The following is a 22,740-nucleotide window of genomic DNA, read 5'->3' on the forward strand; positions in this document are numbered from 1 at the left end:
AAAAATGACAAACAGGAGTGGCTCCAAAACAGATCCTTGTGGTACACCACTCATAACTGAACTCCAGGATGAGCATTTCCCATCAACTACCACCCTCTGTCTTCTTACAGCTAGTCAATTCCTGATCCAAAACACTAAATCACACTCAATCCCATAGACTGTGGAATTGAAGCAGAGACTTTTGTGGACAATGGGGTTAAGCAACCACGGTTTGGTCAATACAGCAGATCAACTGTCAACTTTTATTTTGAAGTTTGGATTTCTGACAAAGTAATCAAGCAGAAAAAAAACTTCCATAAATGATCAAACTCATGACTTCGAAAAAGGAAACTCTAAAGTAAAATCTAATTGCAGGGTGTGGAATGCTAGTGGAAAGCGGTTAATAACAGAAACACAAAGCCAATTACAGCTGACTTTCACGATTAGGAATGTTAAGCATCATAGAGTTGTTTGCTGAATCCTGTCTCTGCTAACTGGAAGAATGATGCTGAAGAAGGAAGGATTTAGACAGATATGGGCCAAATGCTGGCAAATGGGAGTAGTTCAGATTGGAATGTCTGGTCAGCATGAACAAGTTGGACTGAAGGGTCTGTTTCTATATGACTTTGACTATTTGAAAGGTGAGGGACAGAGGAGTGAGAAAAAAAAAGCATGAGAAAGTAGAGTATCACTATTACTAAACACATTTTACAATACACATATCAGCCGACGTTTCACTGAACCTTTTTCAGTGCAACCACTAAAGAAGCTGGAGAAATGCAGGGATTGAAACATATGGCTGCCTGTATCTCATTACAGGCCATTCTATAAAATCACACTGTACTTTTTAACATACTAAGCAACAGATGACAGCTCTACCAACCAGCATGTCAATATATTTGTCTCCATTCCAATTGTATAGTAACAAAAGGTTACCTCACTGGTGTATTTCCCATAGTATAGCAACTCATTGATGGTCATATGATGTCTGAGGTTCACCATAGATGTCAGCCAGTCACTACTGCCATGCCAGTTCAGCTCAATTAATAACACCTTTAGAAGATACAAGGCTCTCTTTTGAAGCTGTGGCTAGATCCCATTCCAAAATATAGGAATGTATGAGATATAATGAAAGATCTCTCTGGTTGTGTGAAGATATTAGCATGTGAGCTGTACCTGTGAACAGTTTGGAAGACAATAATTTGCATAATATTTTGGACCATCTACCTAGTAGATATTGGATAGTTATCCTTGCAGATCTTCACCCACATTTACTTTCAGTTCTGTACAATACTGAATATGGTCACTCTCTACAACCAGGTGTAATGCAATGTCACCTTTGGAGGGGCATGGCTACCAGAATGCTAAACAAGGCAGACATACCAGCACCCACTTGTGCAGCAGCACTTTAACTTTATTGGAAATCAAATACTTGGGCTGGTGCTACACAGCTGGCAAGCTTGCAGGAATTCTTGCTGACACATACAGCCACGTAACTGTAACACAGAATTTTTCAAGTTGCTGTATGGCAGTCAGATAGCCCTCCCACCATCACCTCATCCATTAATACAAATTCAGTGGAGCTAATTCCACCACGTTGCCAGTTTGTTTGTGCATGAAATGCAGTCAAATAGCTGCCAAGACTCTGCTCTGGCTGCCTATTCTGTAAACAACATCAGTTTACTGCTTCAACTCCTCTTTTGTTGAGTATCAACCACATCAAATTACTGGGTTAGGCTAGTCAATATTACATGATCCAGGGAAATATATTTGCTCCCAAATCAAGCTGACAACTATCAATGTCTGGTAATGGAAAGGGCAGGAGAACGAGGGAAACAGTGTCAACATCATGAGAAGTTGAGGCAAGAGTGACAGCCCTAAACAGCAAAGCCGTATTTCACCAAATATGGCATCAAGGAGCTTTAGCAAAACGGGAATTAATGGTAAGTAGAAGGAAAACTTTTTACTGCTTGGAGTCATGCCTTGCACATAGGAAGATGGCCATCTCAGCTTCAAGACATCACTACAGGAATTCCTCAGGGTAGTGTCCTCGAGCCATCTATCTTCAGCTGCTTCACTAATGACATTTCTTCCATGATAAAAGGTCAAAAGTAGGGTTGTTTACTGATGGCTGCAGAATGTTCAGCACTATTCGCGACTCCTCGGTTACTGAAGCAGTCCATGTTCAAATGCAATAAGATCTATAATAGCCAGGTTTGGTCTAGCAAGTAGCATTTCCATCATAGAAATATGATGGAAAGATCATCTCCAATAAGAGACAAACTAACCACCATCCTTGGCATTCAATGATTTTACTATCACTGAAACATCCTGAGGTTTACCATTGACGAGAAACTTATCTGGGAACTCCACATAAATACAGTGGCTACAATAGCAGGTCAGAGGCTAGGACTACTGTGGCAAGTCATTCATTGTCTGACTCTGCAATGTCAGACAATGTGTGCGATGGAATACTCCCCATTTGCTTGGATGAGTGGAGTGCCAACAACATTCAAGAAGTCGGAATTTTCCAGGACAATGCAGCCTAATTGGTTGGCACCACATTTTTACAAACATCTACTCCCTCCATCACTGATGGTTAGTAGCAGCAGCACTGTGTATTATCTCCAAGATGCATTGCAAAAATTCACTAAAAGATCATATCAGCACCTTCCAAACCCACAAACACTTCCATTCAGAAGGACATGGCAGCAGATACATTGGACCATCACCTGTAAGTTTTCTTCCAAGCCAGTCACCATCTAGACTTGGAAAATAATCATAATGTGTACACTGTTGCCAGGTGAAAATCCTGGAATTCTCCCCTAATTGTATTGAGAGTCTACCTACAGAACATGGACTGCAGCTAATATATGAAGGCAACATCACTACCTTCACCAGGGCAACGATGGGCAATAAATGCTGGCCAGCCAATGATACCCACGCCCTTTGTTAAGAGCATCGCAACTTGTTAAATAAAAAGTGGTCCATTTTCAGTGGTCCCAATTCAAAATTGTTCCAATTTCGTCCCAAATTGCATTGCAAAATATTGGAGATTAGATTAGATTCCCTACAGTGTGGAAACAGGTCCTTCGGCCCAACGAGTCCACACCGACCCTCTGAAGAGTAACCCACCTCTCTCTGACTAATGCACCAAACACTATGGGCAATTTAGCATGGCCAATTCACCTTACCTGCACACCTTTGGAATGTCGGAGGAAACTGGAGCATGTGAAGGAAACCCACGCAGACACAGGGAGAATGTGCAAACTCCACACAGACAGTCGCCCAAGAATGGAATTGAACGTGGGATCCTGGTGCTGTGAGGCAGCAGTGCTAACCACTGAGCCACCGTGCCACCCCATTACCGGAATGATAAATGTTAGCACAAACATCAAATAGGAACATGTTGATAAGAATGTCAATTCCTTGTACAGGTTTCTGCAACAATGAGCTAATAAATGTAGTACCACTGTATGATCAGTTGAGGGTGCCATGTCACAGGTTATTGGATAAATTCTGAGAATCAGCAAGCATCAGTTGCTCTCAACCATTCTCATTTATTAAATTCTTGCTTCCATTGACAGACCTACTGTGTCATATGGGTAAATGTTTAGTAAACAAATCCATTTTAAGATATATACGTTTTATTTAACAAAAGATAGCAGTTGAAACAGTATACATTCCAGCCAGCTAAAACAAGATTTCTGGGATGGTCAAAGTGCTGCCTTACAACAACACAACTACAAAGGCTGATTCTTCATACGACCCATTTACACAGGGCTGATGTTTCACCAAATGGGTATTTCAGTTTCAGTCCATTGTATTCGCTGAAATTCTGTGTCACTTTGATTACAGCATATTTGGTGGAGCTCCACCGGACTAGCAAATTGTGACGGGCTTAATATTTGCAACCCAACATACCTCCATCAATGCCACGAAGCCTTACAAATTCAGTCATCAGTACCAAGGATAAAGGTGAAATGAACAATACTAGATTTCTCACAGTTTGTTGTTTGTAACATCGTAAACAGATATAAAACCAAGTATTTATGTGGCATTTTTCAGGACGTCCCAAGTAGGTACTTTGAAACAATCATTGTTAAAGAAGATATGGCAGTTCATTCAAGGTTCTACAAAATGTGATGTCATAAACATAATAAGATGATACTTGTTTACAATTTCAGTAAACACCCTTAACGATACAAGTATTGATTAAACTTTGCACCAACACCTGAAGACTGCTCCATGAGATGTTTTTGGGAGCTGGGTCAGTGTATTGCATTGGAGTGCTCTTTCAGCCCTGAGACAGACTCCAGCTAGTCACGTGGAAGCATGAATTTGCTTCTTGTATTTCTCCAGCCGAAGCAGCCATTTCTTCCAGCAAGTGAGGAACAGTTCGCGGTCCATGAAGTGAGCATGTGCAGGTGAACCATCTTTGTAGGCCACCACAATCAGTCCCCGCTCAACCTGAAAGAAGCAAAAAAAAATGGTCTTGTCACTTCTAAAATAACACACACCAAGTTGAAGCATGAATAAATGCATTTTAAAAAAAAACAAAATTTGCTTCGAGATCCCCTCCAACAGGTGCTCACTTCCCAAGTTATTCAATGGTATATCATGGCACTGAGCAGCATTTTGGGAAGACTCTGCACTGAATGTGTTACTTCTATTGGTTTAGACAAGAAGAGATAATTTACCTTTGTCACAGTCACACAGAATGTCATTTATGAATTTGAAAAGAACTATTTTAACACTAATGATGAGGTGGAAACCTGTTTGGAGGGATTCAACTTTCTGGCGTGGGCTGATAAATGGCAAGTAGCATTCACATCACAAGTACCAGACGATGCCCATCACCAACAAGGGGGAATCAAACCAATGCTATTGAATATCAGAGGGCAATACCATCACTGAACCCCCACAATCAACATCTTAGGACTTACTACTGACCAGAAACAAAACTGGACAGCCATAAAAATACTATAGCTATAAAAGCAGGTCAGAGGCTAGGAATTATACAGCCAGTAACTCATCTCTTGCCTCCCTAGTAGCTATTCCATTACCCACAAGACACAAGTCAGGAGTGTGGAGGAGTACTCTCTGCGTGCCTTGATGAGTGCAGCTCCGACTACAATGAAGCAGCTCAACACTAACCAAGACACAGCAGCCTGGTTGATCAGAAATCAACCTACTCCATTCATTCCCTCCACAGTGGCAGCAGCATGTACCAACTATAAGATGCACTGCAGGAACTCACCATGACTCCTTTAACAGCACCTTCCAAACCCACAACCTCTAACACTCAAAAGTATAAGGGAAGCAGGTGGATGGAGCACTACCACCTGCATGTTTCTCTCCAAACTGTACATTATCTAACTTCAAACTATATCACTGCTCATTCACTACCAATGGGTCAAAATCCTTGCACTCCTTCACTGTAATGTGGATGCATTGACACCAAATGGACTGCAGTGGTTCAAGGCATCACCATGGAGAGGAAGATACAAATTAGATGAGAGAAATTGTTACTGTATCAATTAACATGGGGACCAGGAAGCAAAATCAGCTGGTCAGCAGTTTAGGAGAAGTAGGTTTGGAGGAGGAGGAGGAGGAACTGGGTTTCATAATCAAGACAGTAGGTGAGACAGGAAGGAAACAGAAACATGCAGGTTTGAGACGAGGAGAAGGAGGAGCACAAAAGGAAAGGTTGGTCAGGTAGGCTAGTAAAAAGAAAGTTTACAGCACAGGAAACGATCAGATTAATCTTGATCTTTGTGACAAACAAATGTCCATGAGTGCTTTGTACTTTTTGGGTGCAAAGTTGGAAGAAACAGTGATTTGTAGTATAGAACAGAAAACAGAAGTTGTTGCATTCCTTTGGAGAGAAGGGAGCAGAGCTTTGAAAGCATTATGAGGGGGAACAACCAGAATGAGAGAGCAAAATAGTTTTAATGGGGCCTGGGACAAAATCTGGTGGCAACTGTTGTGTCATTCAGCAGCTGCTGGAATGGTATGGTAAATGTATGGTTAAACATTTGATAGCTGAGATTTTGAAAGTGGAGCTGTAAGTATATTGGGATTAGTACCTTCTCCCTGAGGCAGATACAGGATATAGGGTTTTTCTATGGAATTGGATCTACAGCAAGACAAGGAAATGATAAAGATGTTTACACTCGTGATTAATAACAATGTGATTGGCTATATCATGCAAGATAACAAGGTCAAATGGATTGGATGATCCTCATGGAAAGAGAGCTCAATAATAAATGAGCAGGCAATGCAAAGGGGGAATCAGGGAGTTGAAAGGGAGATTGAAAATTTAAGTCATTCAATGCAGGTGCTGAACAGGGAAAGCACTAAAGGTATCTCAGTGGCAATTTTAAAAGAATCATACTGGGGATAATGAGCGGATAATATGTTTAAATGGTATTGGTTGAGAAATAAATATTGATCAGTAAATCTTTTCTGCTCTTATTTCAAGAATGCTGTAGGATCTTGTCCTTTCACTTGAAGGAAAAATGGGCCTTGATTTACTGTCTCTTTTGATAACAGCACCCTCCACAGCATAAGCAGTGCCCTGTACTGGAGTACTAGCCAACACATCAAGAGTGGGACTTGAACCAACAATCTTCTGAGCCGGTGGTAAGAAGTTGACAAAATGTGGTGCTGGAAAAAGCACAGCAGGTCAGGCAGCATCCAAGAAACTGGAGAGCTGACGTTTCAGGCAGAACCCTTCATCACGATCCAACTCCACGGACTATCTCCTAGCAGCTTACATCGAATGAAAGGGGAGATTAAAACTTACTGACCTGAAAGTTATAGTTATCATCATGGTTCAGGGCACCAGCATATGCTGCCACCTGAAGTGGGTTATCAAAGGTGTTTCGAAAATATGGTTTTGGCTTCTCAGAGGTTTTCCAGTCTATAACACACAACGTGCCCCTGCACAAGATATAACAATTAAAAGCATCTGTTAAACTTGTATTAACACTGATCCTGGAGTTCTTTTTGAAATAGTGATCTTTTACCTGAAAATTGCTCTTGCTGAAAGAAATCCTGTTTACGAGGAAGAGACTTATTATTGAAAGGCAAAAGCAGACTTGTTGAACCACGGACCTCCACAGAGCAATTTACTGCCATTCACCATTACTAATTCTTGAATATTCCTGTCAGCCAAACAATCAAAAAAAGCAGTTTCTTAAACTGGTAAAGCTAACATAGATTGCAGGGGGCCAGATTCAGTTGGCTTAATTGTTAGGAACAATTTCCCTCAAGTCACAGTAATTAGAAAGGGAAAAAGCAGTCAGGTTTTTGCTTCTCACTTTACCTGATAATTCCAGTTGGAGAGTTCATATTGAGCAGGGATAAGTCCAGGCAGGTTTGGTAGGTTTGACTCCTACCAAGACTATTTCTTGGCAGCTCCATTGATTGTTGGTGAAGCTTTGAGCCGCTAGCTGGTGTGAGCATGGGTAGCTTGGACAGATTGTGAAAGGTATAGATGATAGCTCAGAATTAAACTGCAGAAGATCAAATCTGTCGTCTACACCAGTTTCTTTTCAGTCTCACCCCCATGCTCATCCCCTTACAACTATTTCAAAGCTAATAGTGGAGAGGCAATTCAGGCTATTAAATATCCGGTACCCCTCTAGAAAACTTCCTCTGCAGCCTCTACCACAAAATTCAATGGCTTTTAATGTAAGATAAACATGAGTAGGAGCAAATCATACAGCCCCTCATCCCATTTTGCCAATCAATACAATCCTGGTTGATTTTCTGCTTTAACTCCACTTTCTCACACACTCCCCATTTCCTTCAATTCCTCAAGAGATCAAAGAATGAATGTGGAAGGGCCCAAGCTGTTTTAGTTGGACGCAGGGTCACTTACAAAAACTTTTTCAATTTAGTATACTCCACAAATTCATGAACTTCAGGTCTCAAACCCAAATTAGGGTCATAGTTACAGCAGATGAGGTTACAAGGTGCCCATCCTGCAAGACGGCACCCTACACTGCAAAGAGCATGCAGTCCTAACCTTGGTATCACACTCTTCCCCAGTTTGGAGGAAAGTCCTGCTCAGTGCCAACAGTATGAACAAATTTGGCATATGAGTTATTGATTCTCTCCTACTCCACTTTGTTATTATCCTGGATCCAGTCCACTGGTGACCTGATCCTTGGAATTACTTTTCATCTTTAAACCATTTATAATGGTCAGATGCAAGGGACTCTAACCCAGGAGATCCTGTTCTATGGCCTATATTGGAACTTGATGTGCACCAAGGTAGAAAGGTGGATTAACAAACTGATTACTCTGAAAAAGGAGAGAAAAAAAGGAGAGAGAGAAAGAAGGGAAAGAAAGAGAGGGGAATGGGTACCATAAAAGCAGTATGTGCGCCCTGGATTTGCTTATACAACAGGAGAGAGACAATATTTAGTCATTAGCTTTAGCATTATCTAAGATCAGCAAGTTTAAAAACAGTTTAAAACTTTTTGGGTTCAGTTTGAAGGAGACCTGACTTGGGGTCAGATGCATTAATTGATTCCCCTAGAAAAGTAGAATGTTCAGAGCAGTCATGGAAATAAATTAAAGCATTAAAGGTGTAGTTTGTGAAACCTCCAGACCCATGGATGTTTGGTTAGAACTCTGCAGGTTATTTAAGGAGAAAGTTTAACCTCTCAGTTGTGTAATTATTTGAGGAAAACAATCCACATCTCACAGAACAAAACATCTGCTGTAACTATGACCCTAATTTGGGTTTGAGACCCAAAGTTCATGAATTTGTGGAGTATACTAAATTGAAAAAGCAGGAGAAAGTGAGGTCTGCAGATGCTGAAGATCAGAGTCGAGATTGTGTTGCTGGAAAAGCACAGCAGGTCAGGCAGCATCCCAGGAGTAGTAGAATCGATGTTTCGGGCCGGAGCCCTGATGAAGGGCTCTGGCCCAAAACGTCGACTCTTCTGCTCCTCGGATGCTGCCTGACCTGCTGTGCTTTTCCAGCAATACACTCTCAACTCTCTGAAAAAGCAGTTAAGTTACACCTACAGACTGGATTGAGAACAAACATTTCTCTGGATTTTGGTTAATTGTAAGGTGATAGCCTTGGTGAGAAGAGGAGATTTTTTTCTTTACCAAGGATTTAAATGTATTTTGGAAAGGCAAGCAGTGATTAGAGATAGTCAACATAGTTTTGTGCGTGGAAATCATGTCACACTAAATTCAATTTCTGAAGTAGGAATAAAAAGAGGATTGATGAGGGCAGAGTGGTGGAAGTGATCTATATGGACTGCAGTAAGTTGTCTGACAAGGTCCCTCATGGGAGACAGGTTAGCAAGGTTAGGTCACATGGAATACAGGCAGAACTAGCCATTTGGATACAGAACTGGCTCAAACTTGTGATGGCGGAGGGATACTTTTCAGACTGGAGGCCTGTGACCAGTGGAGTGCCACAAGCTTCGGTGCTGGGTCCACTGCTGTACATCATTTATATAAATGATTTAGATGTGAACATAAGCAGTATAGCTAGTAAGTTTGCAGATGACACCAAAATTGGAGGTGTAGTGGACAGCGAAGAAGCTTATCTCAGATTACAATAGGATCTTGATCAGATGGGCCAATGATCTGAGGAGTGGCAGATGGAGTTTAATTCAGATAAATGCGTGGTGCTGCATTTTGGAAAGGCAAATCAGGGCAGGACTTATACACTTAATGGAAAGGTCCTGAGGACTGTTGCTGAACAAAGAGACCTTGGAGTGCTGGTTCATAGTTCCTTGAAAGTGGAGTCCCAGGTACATAGGATAGTGAAGGTAGCATCTCATATGCTTTTCTTTATTGGTCAGAGCATTGCGTACAGGAGTTGGGAGTTCATGTTGAGGCTGTAAAGTACATTATTTAGGCCACTTTTGGAATATTGCATGCAATTCTTGACTCCCTCCTATCAGACGGATGTCGTGAAATTGAAAGGGTTCAGAAGAAAGGATTTATAAGAATGTTGGAGAATGTGAGCTATGGGGAGAGGTTGAATAGACTGGGGCTCTTTTCCCTGGAGCGTGGGAGGCTGAGGGTTGACCTTACAGAGGTTTATAAAATCATGAAGGGCATGGATAAGGTAAATGAGGAGTCCAGAACTAGAGGTTTAGGGTGAGAGGAGAAAAATTTAAAAAGGACCTATGGGATAACTTTTTTCATGCAGAGGGTAGTGCATGAATGGAAAGAGCTGCCAGAAGAAGTAATGGAGGTTGATATAATTACAACATTTAAAAGGCATTGGGTGAGTATATGAATAGCAACGGTAAAAACAAAGACAGCGGATGCTGGAAACCAGAGTCTAAATTAGAGTGGTGCTGGAAAAGCACAGCAGGTCAGGCGGCATACGAGGAGCAGGAAAATCGATGTTTCGGGCAAAAGCCCTTCATCAGGAATAGAGGCAGGGTGCCTGCAGAGTGGAGAGATAAATGAGAGGGGGGTGGGGGTGGGGAGAAAGTAGCATACAGTACAATAGGTGAATCGAGGTGGGGATGGAGGTGTCCACTTGTCCACTCCACCCTCCTCTCTGACCTATCACCTTCATCCCCACCCCCATTCACCCACTGTACTCTTTGCTACCTTCCCCCACCCTCCTCTCTGACCTATCACCTCCATTCCCATAGGAAACATGGACCAAATGCTGGCAAATCAGACTCGATTAATTTAGGATGTCTGATCGGCATGGACAAGTTCGACTGAAGGGTCTGGTTCCGTGCTGTACATCTCTTTGACTACGTGTTCATCAAATCTTTTGAACAAATGTTGTATTTAGATAGTTTACTTTGTTTTTTTTATTACTTTGGTGTAATAAACTTGTTTTATTGTTACAAAAACAGAAATTGCTTGTAAAAGCTCGGTAGATTTGGTAGTATTTGTTAAGAGAAATCAAAGTTAACGTTTTAAGTTTGGCGATCTTCCTCAGAATTCAAAACTGGACCCGAAACGTTAAGTTTGATTTCTCTTCACAGGTACTGCCACCCAGCTGAGTTTTTCCAGCAACTTCTGTTTTTGTTTGACTTACAGCGTCCGCAGTTCTTTTGTTTACTGTTTAATTGTTAATCAATCTACAACCTCGGTTGTTTGCTTATAGAGTCATAGAGATGTACGGCATGGAAACAGACCCTTTGGTCCAACCCGCCCATGCCGACCAGATAACCCAACCCAATCTAGTCCCATCTGCCAGCACCCGGCCCATATCCCTCCAAACCCTTCCTATTCATATACCCGTCCAAATGCCTCTTAAATGTTGCAATTGTACCAGCCGCCACCACATCCTCTGGCAGCTCATTCCAGATACGTACCATCCTCTGCGTGAAAACGTTGCCCCTTAGATCTCTTTTATATCTTTCCCCTCTCACCCTAAACCTATGCCCTCTAGTTCTGGACTCCCCACCCCCAGGGAAAAGACTTTGTCTATTTATCCTATCCTTGCCCCTCATAATTTTGTAAACCTCTATAAGGTCACCCCTCAGCCTCCGACACTCCAGGGAAAACAGCCCCAGCCTGTTCAGCCTCTTCCTGTAGCTCAGATCCTCCAACCCTGGTAACAGCCCTGTAAATCTTTTCTGAACCATTTCAAGTTTCACAACATCTTTCCGATAGGAAGGAGACCAGAATTGCACACAATATTCCAACAGTGGCCTAACCAATGTCCTGTACAGCTGCAACATGACCTCCCAACTCCTGTTCTCAATACTCTGACCAATAAAGGAAAGCATACCAAACGCCTTCTTCACTATCCTATATACCTGCGACTCCACTTTAAGGAGCTATGAACCTGCACTCCAAGGTGTCTTTGGTCAGCAACACTCCCTAGGGCCTTACCATTAAGTGTATAAGTCCTGCTAAGATTTGCTTTCCCAAAATGCAGCACCTCGCATTTATCTGAATTAAACTCTATCTGCCACTTCTCAACCCATTGGCCCATCTGGTCCAGATCCTGTTGTAATCTGAGGTAACCCTCTTCGCTGTCCACTTTACCTCCAATTTTGGTGTAATCTGCAAACTTACTAACTGTACGTCTTACGCTCGCATCCAAATTATTTATGTAAATGACAAAAAGTAGAGGGCCCAACACTGATCCTTATGGCACTCCACTGGTCACAGGCCTCCAGTCTGAAAAACAACCCTCCACCACCAGCCTCTGTCTTCTACCTTTGAGCCAGTTCTGTATCCAAATGGCTAGTTCTCCCTGTATTCCATGAGATCTAACTCATGTTAATTTTTTTAAAAAACCTACCAAATCTGTCTTCATTCTGGGATTGGACCTGTCCGTGGTAACATCAGGAGAGATCTTGGCAGCTCAAGTATACCTGCCTAATTCCCAGTCATAAACCTCCTGTCCCTGACATTCAGCAACTCTCAAATTGATTTAATCTTACTGGCATAAATGTCTCCAAGAACAAAGGGTCTATTATCCTCACTGTTGCCCTATACCATTTGCAATTAATTCCTCAACCCACAGATACATAGCTTAGTTATGACTGTTGGGGATTGCATTGCTGTCCATGACAGCCCCCTGTTCTGCCAATTCTTGCAATACTCAAGCCCACAACGTAAAACATTAGATGAAAGGAATGCTGGGTCTTACCGATATTCTGCAACGCAGTCTACCAGCCCCATGTACTGTAATGGCAGATGAGTCACAACACTCTCCAAGACTCGAGGTCCTCTAATGTCTGCTAAGATTTCCTGCACACTGTGTAAGTACCCTGTAATTTCTTCATCATCAGTTTTTGGAATTTTGGTCGAGAGAAGAGTCTCCTCCAAAGCAGAATGGAAAAGTTTTCCTCGATTGAGAATATCTGGGGGAAATATCGTGTCCAACGTCACTAACAGAATGGTCACAGAAATTGACAGCACATTTAAAATTTGCTCTGGTCACTCGGATTGCACAGTCTTCCATACTTAACAGCAACAAGTGATTGTGTAGGAACTTCCTACATGGAGGAAGAGACTCCAGACAGTTACTGTAGGTTTCTGTCAGCAGTCAAACGGCTAATACAAAATAGCACAAACTAAATCCTGGAACAGACTGGGTAAGATAGATATATGCATAAGAGTGAATGGGGTGACGGAAGAGTGAAAGGAAAACAAGGTGAAAAGAAGCAAGTTCAAGACCATCTAAAAACGTCATCTCTTCTTCAAGGCTATATGAACAATTGGTCTCCAAGCAGATAGTTAATACAATGTAAACACTACTCACCAAACTACCTAATTTTCAGCAAAGTAATGGGATGACAAAAATCTCAAGCACAACTGTGACTGATTTTCCTTATTCTGCAGAAAAAGGAGTTGAAGGATATGCAGATAGTTGTGGAAGAATAGAATGGAAAGAGGTTCACGCTAAGCACAAACACCTGCACATACCTGTTGGGCTGAATGTTTGAGAATGGTAAATTGGATGAAACCAGGTCAACTCAGAGTGATCACTTCTACTCAGTGCTACAAGGAATACTTACTTTTTGAATACTCCTTGAAGCCATCTTGGCCAAGCTCAGTTATCATTCTCCTTTTCCATCGTTCCAAGTAAAATGCTTGCTCCAAACTCATGGTCAATTGCAAGATGCGTGTCACACTAGGCAAGCTGGTCTTCGAGTGATCCCCCTGTGACATTAACTGCAGCGGTAGTTTGAGCACAGGCCCTGGTTCACACTCAGTATTCTGACGTTCAAAGTTCAGAAAAGGGGCCAGATTTTGGGGGCTTTCAGATTCTGAATCTGCACTGGCTGATTTTGATCTGATGGCCGGTCCGTACAAGAGGTTATCCTCATTGAGCAGGGTCTCAGGAGTCTGAGGGCTGACCTTTGTTGAGACAACAGAGCGGACCAAAGAGGCATATTTCTTATGATTCACTTGCTCATACTTGCTGAGATCCTTTCTCTGACAATTAAGAGAGAGGAAGGTAGAAAAGCTGTGATGCTTGAAGACCAGGTCTTTCTGCACTGCATGCCAACGTTGTTTGAAAGAATTATCGAGTACTCTGCAGGTTGCAGTATTCAGCACTGCAGCGAATTTCATTCTCCAACTTGATGGATGGATGCACAGTCAAATCATCTTGATTCTACAACAGAATAAAGGGTTAACATTTTTCTCAGACACTTTGAATGTTTTTCTGACAATGTAATTACAGATGTACAGTTTGACAGTGATTTTGGAAAGTAATCAGTGAATTATCCCTGCATATGTATTGCATAGGTACATAATTAAATAACTTGCATTTAATGTAGCACCTTTCATGGCCTCTAGATGGCTCAAACCAAATCACATGACAAAATTAAAACAATTCTCCTCTCCTAAGAGGGAACTAAAACCGGATTAAATATGGAAGATTCAAATAAGATGCTAATTACTAAAACTGGCTCTTGCAGCAAATAATACATAATAAAGTATCCATAGTTAAAACCTTCTAGCATCATCTGAATACTGAATCAAAATTTGCCCTTAAAAAGGGTATTTTTGGAGACTAAAATTGTATTTAATGTAATGGCAATCCTTCAAAGGAATGATGACAACTGAATCAAAACTGGATCATTTAACATGCAGTACTAATCTTTGTTGCATCTTTAATTCCAGTATCTAAATCACAAAGATCATGTGATAAGAAGGTTTTATTCAGCTGGCAACGAGTTCACACACATCCACCACACACTATTTTCATCTAAACAAATTATTCATGCAGTCCAGATTAGTTATGGTCCTAGGACATGCACAACCTACAAGTCAATGAGAAAGCTTAGAATTTTTAAATGGTTTTCCCAGCTGAATTGCTGTGTTCTGAACAAGAAGTTAATGTTGTGTTGGAGATTCAGTCACCTATCAAGGTGAGCAGGTGGTTTATAGTGAATATTATCAATGGTTTAAGCAACCAATCATTTTTTCAGAACATAAAAAAGGCTCGCTAGAGGGCAGCTAATTTTGGATGATTCTTACTGTTCAAGCCATTAGAAGTTGTTCGCTCAGCAAGATTAGAAAATGAAGCATTTTAACAGTGCACTAAAAAGATTAACAAGTTATTAAGTGAGCAGCCCACTTCTCTTAAGTATCATATCAAATATGGTGTTTCACAATTGATTCAGATTAAAAAGCGCATTAGGATTATAAAATGTATAGCAATGTGGCATGGTTCAAAACATGTATATAATGATGTTCCAATAGTTACTGGTATTTTTACTTTCAATTTCCAACAAGTACTATATTTGTCAGATGTATTAAGCAGTTTAAGAACAATGTTAAGAATTGCTATGACGATTGTGATTAACTTGATTTCATTTCACATACCATTACATTGAAACTAGTTAAAGAAGAAAGCCACTGTAGTTCTTCAAGGATTAACTGAAAGATAGCATCCCCTGGGACTCAGCTTCAGAACTCTTGGTACCTTGTATATCCCTGCAAGTACATAAGATAAAGGGATGATCTGACTGAATCATTTAATGCAATCAAAGGATTTAACAAAATGGATAAGAACTATTTCCTCTGGTGGTAGAGTTCAAAATAAAAGACTGTAACCTTAACTTACCTAGCTTCAATTTTGGAATGGTGACATTAGGAAGCACTCTCGTCATATAAAAGTGATAGTAGAAATCTAGAACAAACAAGATGAGAGGCTAGGTCAATTAAAAATTTCAAATGTGAAATTAAAGGAATTCTGAAATGCAACTGTATTAGAAGGCAGGTTGGACGGAGTTAGGATGTAGAGCAGACATGGTCAAATACAAAGGGAAAATGGGGCAGGTTGCAACAACTGTTGCCGCACATGATGCAGCAGGAAGATGAGGATGAACTGAATCACTGTATAGATTTACAAATTGCAGCACACTGGTACGTGTCCCAGATATAAATCCTTGTTGGAACAATTCCCAAATTTGGGTGGGTCTACATTAACTGGACGAGAGAACATTGCAGATGGCCACCATAATCTACTATGATCTCTGTTCCTTTATTTTTGCCATGTCCAAAATTTGGAAGCTTTACTTTTTTTCCAAACAGCACTAATATAGTTACAGGCCATGTGGCCTTCAATGCTTCAGAAACAAACAAAAAAATTGGTCTCTAGTCTAAAAAAGGTATACCTGTCATTCAATTGAGCAATGTCACGTATGAATTTCAAGGCCAGTGCAATACGAGGTATAAAGACTCTATATCTCAATGATTTGCTGATGGAGTCAAAACAATATCCCTTTGGTCATTTGCAATAGGCAGAAAACATACTGTCCTCCACCATCCAATACTCAAATTCCAAGACAAAACATTTATTGTTAGTTCTAATTTAGCAATTGGGCAGCACTTGCTGAACGATCCAAACTTATAGCTATACTAATCACTAATAAGTTAATCAGTCAAACTCACAACATGGCTCATTATACTTGTCAAAAATAACATATTCATATGTCAGCAGGCATTCTCTGCAAACGAAAGTAATACATTCAAGTCGTGTCTTTTTGAATGACCCAGGTGCTTGGGGTGACTCCAGTTTCTTATTTCTTTCTCTTTGGTAATGCTTCAACTAATCAAAGTCAACATGTCAACCAATAAACAGTTTTTTCTAAAATTTAAATTGCTGCAACAACTTGAAATTTGATGCTTTTTCTTTTGTCCAGATGAATGGAACAACACAAGTGCTTTTGGCAACATGCGTCTTTTCAGCAACATAGCAAATGGTGCCATAAGATCATCCACAGGAGGGAAAAAAACCAGGAGAACAAACAATGGATTAGTGCCATTTTGCTGCCATTGCTAAACATTTCTTAATGTATCACTGTGATGCAGCAATATAGAATTACACAATCTTTAAGAAATCTTCCAAACAGCACAGTAAATTTACCATCTGGTTTGGTTAAGTTTGATTTACATAGAAGAAACATAGAAACACAGAAAATAGGAGAATGAGGAGTCATTTGGTCCTTCGAGCCTGTTGTGCCATTCATCATGATCATGGCTGATTGATCTAAAAACTGTTGAGTTGGACAGAGTGGTGATGGAAAAGCACAGCAGGTCAGGCAGCATCTGAGGAGCAGGAAAATCGACGTTTCGGGCAAAAGCCCTTCATCCGGACAAGCTTTATTCCTGCCCAAAACGTCGATTTTCCTGCTCCTCGGATGCTGCCTGACCTGCTGTGCTTTTCCAGCACCACTCTGATCTAAACTCTGGTTTCCAGCATCTGTAGTCCTCACTTTTGTCCATCCAACTCAGCAGCCTAAGCCTGCTTTCTCCCCATAACCTTTGATCCCATTTGCCCTAAGTGATATGTCTAACCACTTCTTCAATATATGAAATATAGAAACATTTTCATGATCTAGGCAAAACCCTGAATAGAATTTCAGCTCTCTTCTTCAGCCACATAGGTTATTTTGACTCAATAAAATAAAAAGTATATGAAGTGTGTTCCCTTATCAATATTGGGATTGTGACAATAAATTTTGGTAATGACATATTTATTACTGAAAGGATTTATTGAATATTCATATAAAGTCATTCAGCGCAAACAAGCTTTTTCTGTAACACTGGCTCAAAGAAAAAGCTTAGTAGTACCATTCACATACTCCCACCTCTGCTTGGACATATCCTAGCATTTTCTTTTAACAAGCATATATCAATTTTCCTTTTGAAGCTTACTGTTAAATCTGCTTCTACCACCCTTCCAAGAGTGCATTCCAGATCTTGAGTGCTGAGCAAAAATATTTCTTCTCATCTCCTCACATCTCCATTGTCTTGAATTTGTGTTCTACAATTATTAAATTTCAAACTCTTCATTAATAAAGTATCACATTTCTTTTTTAAAACACGGTTTACAGACTCAGTGACTTGACCAATGATTGAATGCGCATTTCAATCTGCATTATTCATTCAATTATATCCTGTATAAGCTCACAAATGTTGACCATGCCATCACTTAGGTTTGCTTGTAACCACTGCAGCTCTAATCTATACTTTTTGCATTGCTTCTTGCAATAATCTTGGCAAAGTGTAACTTTATACAAGTGAACAACAAACATTACTGCCAAAATGGAAAGCTTCAAATTAAAACTGACCAATAGTCCAAGTCGGTGGTCAAATTGAAGTTTCCTTTTTTTAAAAAAATGTTGGTCTGGTTAACCAGGAAAACAGAAAATAAGTAAAAGCAAAGCAGTCATAATATGTTTATACGCATACAGCACAGTCTGAATTGCCTGGAGCTTTGTGAAGCGTGATTCTTAATATTTTTTGATGGATTATAAACAGAGTTCTCCAGCTTCCTGAATTTGCATAAACCTCCTCACAGTTGTCAAAACAGCTTTAATTGGAAAGGGACAGACATGGCAACTTTGTCCTTAAAGAAACTGCCATTGGCCCATTCATCAGACTGCTTTCTTCACCTCATGAATGCTATCCTTGTCCGTTGGGATCTCAAAAGATACTGAGATTTTTATGCAACTCGGTATGGATCTTTAGGGATGTATCAATTTTACCAGTAAAGAACACTAAGCCATAGCATGTCTTAAAACTCCCTAGTTATTGATAAACTTCAGGGCACTTAAAAAAATTCAAGTTAATCAGGCAGTCAACTTGGTTTTGAAAAAGAAATGACTAACTAGGTTACTGAAGTTCTTGGTAAGAATATCATGTGTTGGAGATAAAGGGAGACAAGTGGAAGTTCTGTACTTAGATTCTAAAAGGCATGAGATAAGATACCACTTCAAAAGGTATTACTTTCATGGTGTAACATTTTGTCATGGCTAGAAGACTGGCTAGCTAACAGGAAAGTGTGCTTCTTATTCTTTTGATGAGGAAGAAGTAATGAGTAGTATGTCACAGAGTTCAATTTGGGGTCTCAACATTTTACAATTTAAAGTGCTTGAACAAAGGGGCCAAAGTTACGGTTGCTGAATTTGCTGATGACACAATGTTAGTTAGGAAGGTAAGCTGCAAAAGAGGATGTAAAGTGGTTACAGAGCATATAGATAGATTAAGTGAGTGGGCAAAGGTCAGCCAAATGATGTTTAATATAAGAAAATGTGAAATTGTCCATCGTGACAAGAATAATAAAAAGGAAGCATTTTATCTAAACAATGAGAAATTACAGAGAGTTGAGGTCCAGAGGGATCTGATGTCCTGGTGCAAAATGTTAGTGCTCAGGACCAGCAAGTAATTAGGAAAACCAACAGATTGTTGTCATTTATTGCAAGGGGAATTGAATGCAAATGGTAGGGAGATTATGCTTCAGTTACACAGCAGACTGGTGTGACCACATCTGGGGTACCATGTTCTGCACTGATATCATTATTTAAGGATGTAAATGCATTGGAAACAGAATAGAGAAGGTATTCTGGATTAACACCTAGAACGGGTTGGTTGTGTTCTTAGGAAAAGTCAGACTGACATGGCTTGTATCTGTTGGAGATCAGATCAGCAAAAGGCAAGTTGATAGAAACATATGAGATCCCAAAGTTCTGAAAACACTGCACTGGAAATGCTAACTGTTTCTCTCTCTACAAATTCTGCCAGACCTGCTGAGTTTTTCCAGCATTTTCTGTTTTTATTTAATATTTCCTCTCAAAGAAGAATCAAAGAACCAGTGATCACTCTTTAAATAAAAACGGACAAAGAGATCAAGATAATTTGTTTTCCTCAAAAGATCATGAATCTTTGGAACTCTGCCTCAAAAAAAAAGTGGTGGAAGTAAAGTGCCTTTGAATATTTGTAAAGCAGAAGTAGATAGATTTTTGTGAAACAAAGTAATGAAGGTTAGAAGGTGGAGAAATCAGATCAGCCATCATATTACTGAATAGCAGAGCGGACTGGAGAAGCTGGGTGTTCTATTCCTGCTCCTAATCCATAGTTACTAACCCATTCATAGTACTCTCTGACCAACTTTGGTCCTTAGGTGCCAGGACCGTTCACTGTAGTTTCATCTGTGCTGCTGGTAACCACTTCAGTAAAGGGCTGTCCTACGATTGATGTAAAAGGTACGGTCTCAAACACTTCCAGTATTGTCTACAATGAATGTGCTTGAAGGATCGACTTCTATTTTCTGGTGCTAAAAAGGGCACATTTCTGCCATGTGAGATGGGTTTAAAGAGCACAGAATTTCTTATTTGGTTTCAGGAGTAACTTTGCTCACTGAGCTGTAGGTTTGATATCCAGACGTTTCATTACCTGGCTAGGTAACATCATCAGTGGCGCCTCCAAGTGAAGCAAAGCTGTTGTCTCCTGCTTTCTATTTATATGTTTGTTTTGGATGGGGTTCTTGGGTTTGGGGTGATGTCATTTCCTGTTCGTTTTCTGAGGGGTTGATAGATGGTATTTAGATCTATGTGTTTGTTTATGGTGTTGTGGTTGGAGTGCCAGGCCTCTAGGAATTCTCTGGCATGTCTTTGCTTAGCCTGTCCCAGGATAGATGTGTTGTCCCAGTCAAAATGGTGGTTTTTTTGCCTCCGTGTGCAGGGCTATGAGGGAGAGAGGGCCGTGTCTTTTTGTGGCTAGCTGGGGTTCGTGTATACTGGTGGCTAACTTTCTTCCTGTTTGTCCAAGTAGTATTTGTGGCAGTCCTTGCAGGGAATTTTGTAGATGACTTTGGTTTTGTCCATGGGTTGTACTGGGTCTTTTAAGTTTGTTAGTTTTTGTTTGAGAGTGTTGGTGGGTTTGTGTGCTACTAGGATTCCGAGGGGTCTTAGTAGTCTGGCTGTCATTCCTGAAACTTCTTTGATGTATGCTAAGGTGGTCAGGGTTTCTGGCTGTGTTTGGTCTGCTTGTCGTGATTTGTTCTTGAGGAATCTGCGGACTGTATTTTGAGTAATCTTATTTGGTTGCAATGAGACTGGCATTTTCATAACACCTTTTAAGATGTAAGGAATTCCTAATGCATTTTACACTGAATTAAGCAATTTTGAAGTATAATCACTGCTGTAACATAGGGAAACAAAATCCATTTTGTACATAGCACCCATAAACAGAAATATGAATAATGAGCAGATAATCTGTGTTAGCAGTGTCGGTTGAGGGTTAAATGTTGGACAGAATACATATAATAGGCAGGCAGTTTTGCGTAAAGAGGAGCTAACAGCTCCACTGCAGTATTAGGTGTGTAATTCTTTAGCATTCATATATACCTTCAACATGATTACATTCTGTTCATTTGCCTTTGGTCCCTTTAGTGCTTTAGTCACAATCCCCTCTTGAGAACTCCTATTTTTTCAGACTGCTTTGTTCTCAATTGTTACACCGGTCATATGTTGACACAGCTCCATAGAAAAGTATTTGAATTCATAAGCAGATCACGATACAGAGAGAGGTGGCATGAAAACCTTTTATTTTGGGGGGGTGTGGAAGAAGCTGGGTTGAGGGAAAGAAAGAAGCAAGAGTCCACTCACATTTGTAGTCTTACTGAGCTATGGCAGCAGCTTTCTTTGCAGAGCCCTTAATGCCACTTTTTTTTTGTGCAAACTAGATAAGTAGTGTGCATGGTTTCATTTAGAAGAGTCTGCATTGAAGTCAGTGCCAATTCTCACAAACCTAACTACAAAATGGACTTACAGAGGAACTCTGAATAAATATCTTCCTGTGTTAATAATTCTATGTTGCCTCTTTTTTTTGTGAAAAGATACAGTACTATTGGAATTACTAACTTACACCTCTGACTTAAACAACATTCACACCGTCAGTTTTACAAAGCCTCTTTGAAGTTATGGCACATGTGCATATGTGTACATTTGAGAAGTTAGGAATCTGATACGTTTGGGTACAGACTCAATGGGCTGAAGGGCCTCTTCTGCAGTGTATGATTCTAAGGGTTCATGTGGACCCTTTCAGCTTAGTCTAGGCAGTTCAAGAGATGTTACTCCACTGCAATCCAGCAATTAGTAGTGTAGGTACCAGTTAGAGGCATGGCACTCATCCACAGATTCAATCAATAAGCACTTCGACCTGGACCCAATATACCAACCACTGCAGCGGACAGCTGGAACTGACAACTGGAAGTGGCAGGTACAAATCACTATAAATGCTGGAGGAAACATCACAGAAGCGCTTCACAGGTGGCTCCCAAGCACTGAGGATGTCACCGAGACAGGGGACAAAACGTTTGCAACACAAATTCCCAGCTCAGAGAACAGAACCACAACAACGAGCACCCGACATACAAATCTTCTCCCAAACTTCGAATACCAGTTAGAATTTAGCAATTAATGTATACTTTATTTCAAACATTTCACAATTGGCCCTGCACAATAATACCAAAATGATACAATTGAACAGGAGATGGATGTTGAAAATGAAAATCTGCTTCCCTGGGGAGGCTGACAAGAAAGGAAAGATAGAGACTTATTCTAATAGGAAGAACTGTTTTAATTATAAAGGAACAGCTTTTTACGACAAGACACCTACTCACTATAATGCTAGTTAACACACACGACTGTGTAGAAATATACAAACAGCAGTCACATGTTTTACATGTTCAAATGTATGTTGTTGAAAGCACTTTTGGCAATTTAGTCAAGAGTCAAGTCAAAATATGCATACCTATTACATTTGATAAAAAGACATTTTTAACTGTCTTAAAATTCATGTTCAGCCAAAAGGTAAATATAATTCATATAAAGTTAGAATTTCATTCGACATTATACATCTTTATTGCAACTGTACAGAAAACACTGCAGTCTGACATTTGTAATTAGCAAAGAAACTGCTGTCCAAGATAATTTTGTAATACCATGACAGAAGATGCACAACTGCAGATCCAAAGTCTTCCACTAAAAC

At 40.3% G+C, this 22,740-nt stretch overlaps 1 protein-coding gene across 3 annotated transcripts in view; it reads right to left on the reverse strand.

Annotated features, from left to right (window-relative positions):
* Nucleotides 1-3,608: 3,608 nt before the first annotated feature.
* Nucleotides 3,609-22,740, reverse strand: part of mgme1 (mitochondrial genome maintenance exonuclease 1) — a 32,564-nt gene continuing 13,432 nt past the window's right edge. For 2 of the 3 annotated variants that reach the window (XM_072581230.1, XM_072581231.1), the window contains 6 exons: nt 15,527-15,592; nt 15,286-15,396; nt 13,467-14,068; nt 12,596-12,809; nt 6,792-6,924; nt 3,609-4,449 (listed from right to left, as the gene is read on the reverse strand). In XM_072581230.1, the coding sequence (XP_072437331.1) occupies nt 4,303-4,449; nt 6,792-6,924; nt 12,596-12,809; nt 13,467-14,025 (1,053 nt within the window). In that variant the 5' untranslated portion in view covers nt 14,026-14,068; nt 15,286-15,396; nt 15,527-15,592 and the 3' untranslated portion in view covers nt 3,609-4,302. Of the gene's footprint in view, nt 4,450-6,791; nt 6,925-12,595; nt 12,810-13,466; nt 14,069-15,285; nt 15,397-15,526; nt 15,593-17,622; nt 17,643-22,740 lie in introns of those variants that run through there. The other variant, XM_072581232.1, reaches the window with a different exon arrangement.

The sequence above is a fragment of the Chiloscyllium punctatum genome, chromosome 11, assembly GCF_047496795.1.
Source record: "Chiloscyllium punctatum isolate Juve2018m chromosome 11, sChiPun1.3, whole genome shotgun sequence".
Lineage (NCBI taxonomy): Eukaryota > Metazoa > Chordata > Chondrichthyes > Orectolobiformes > Hemiscylliidae > Chiloscyllium > Chiloscyllium punctatum.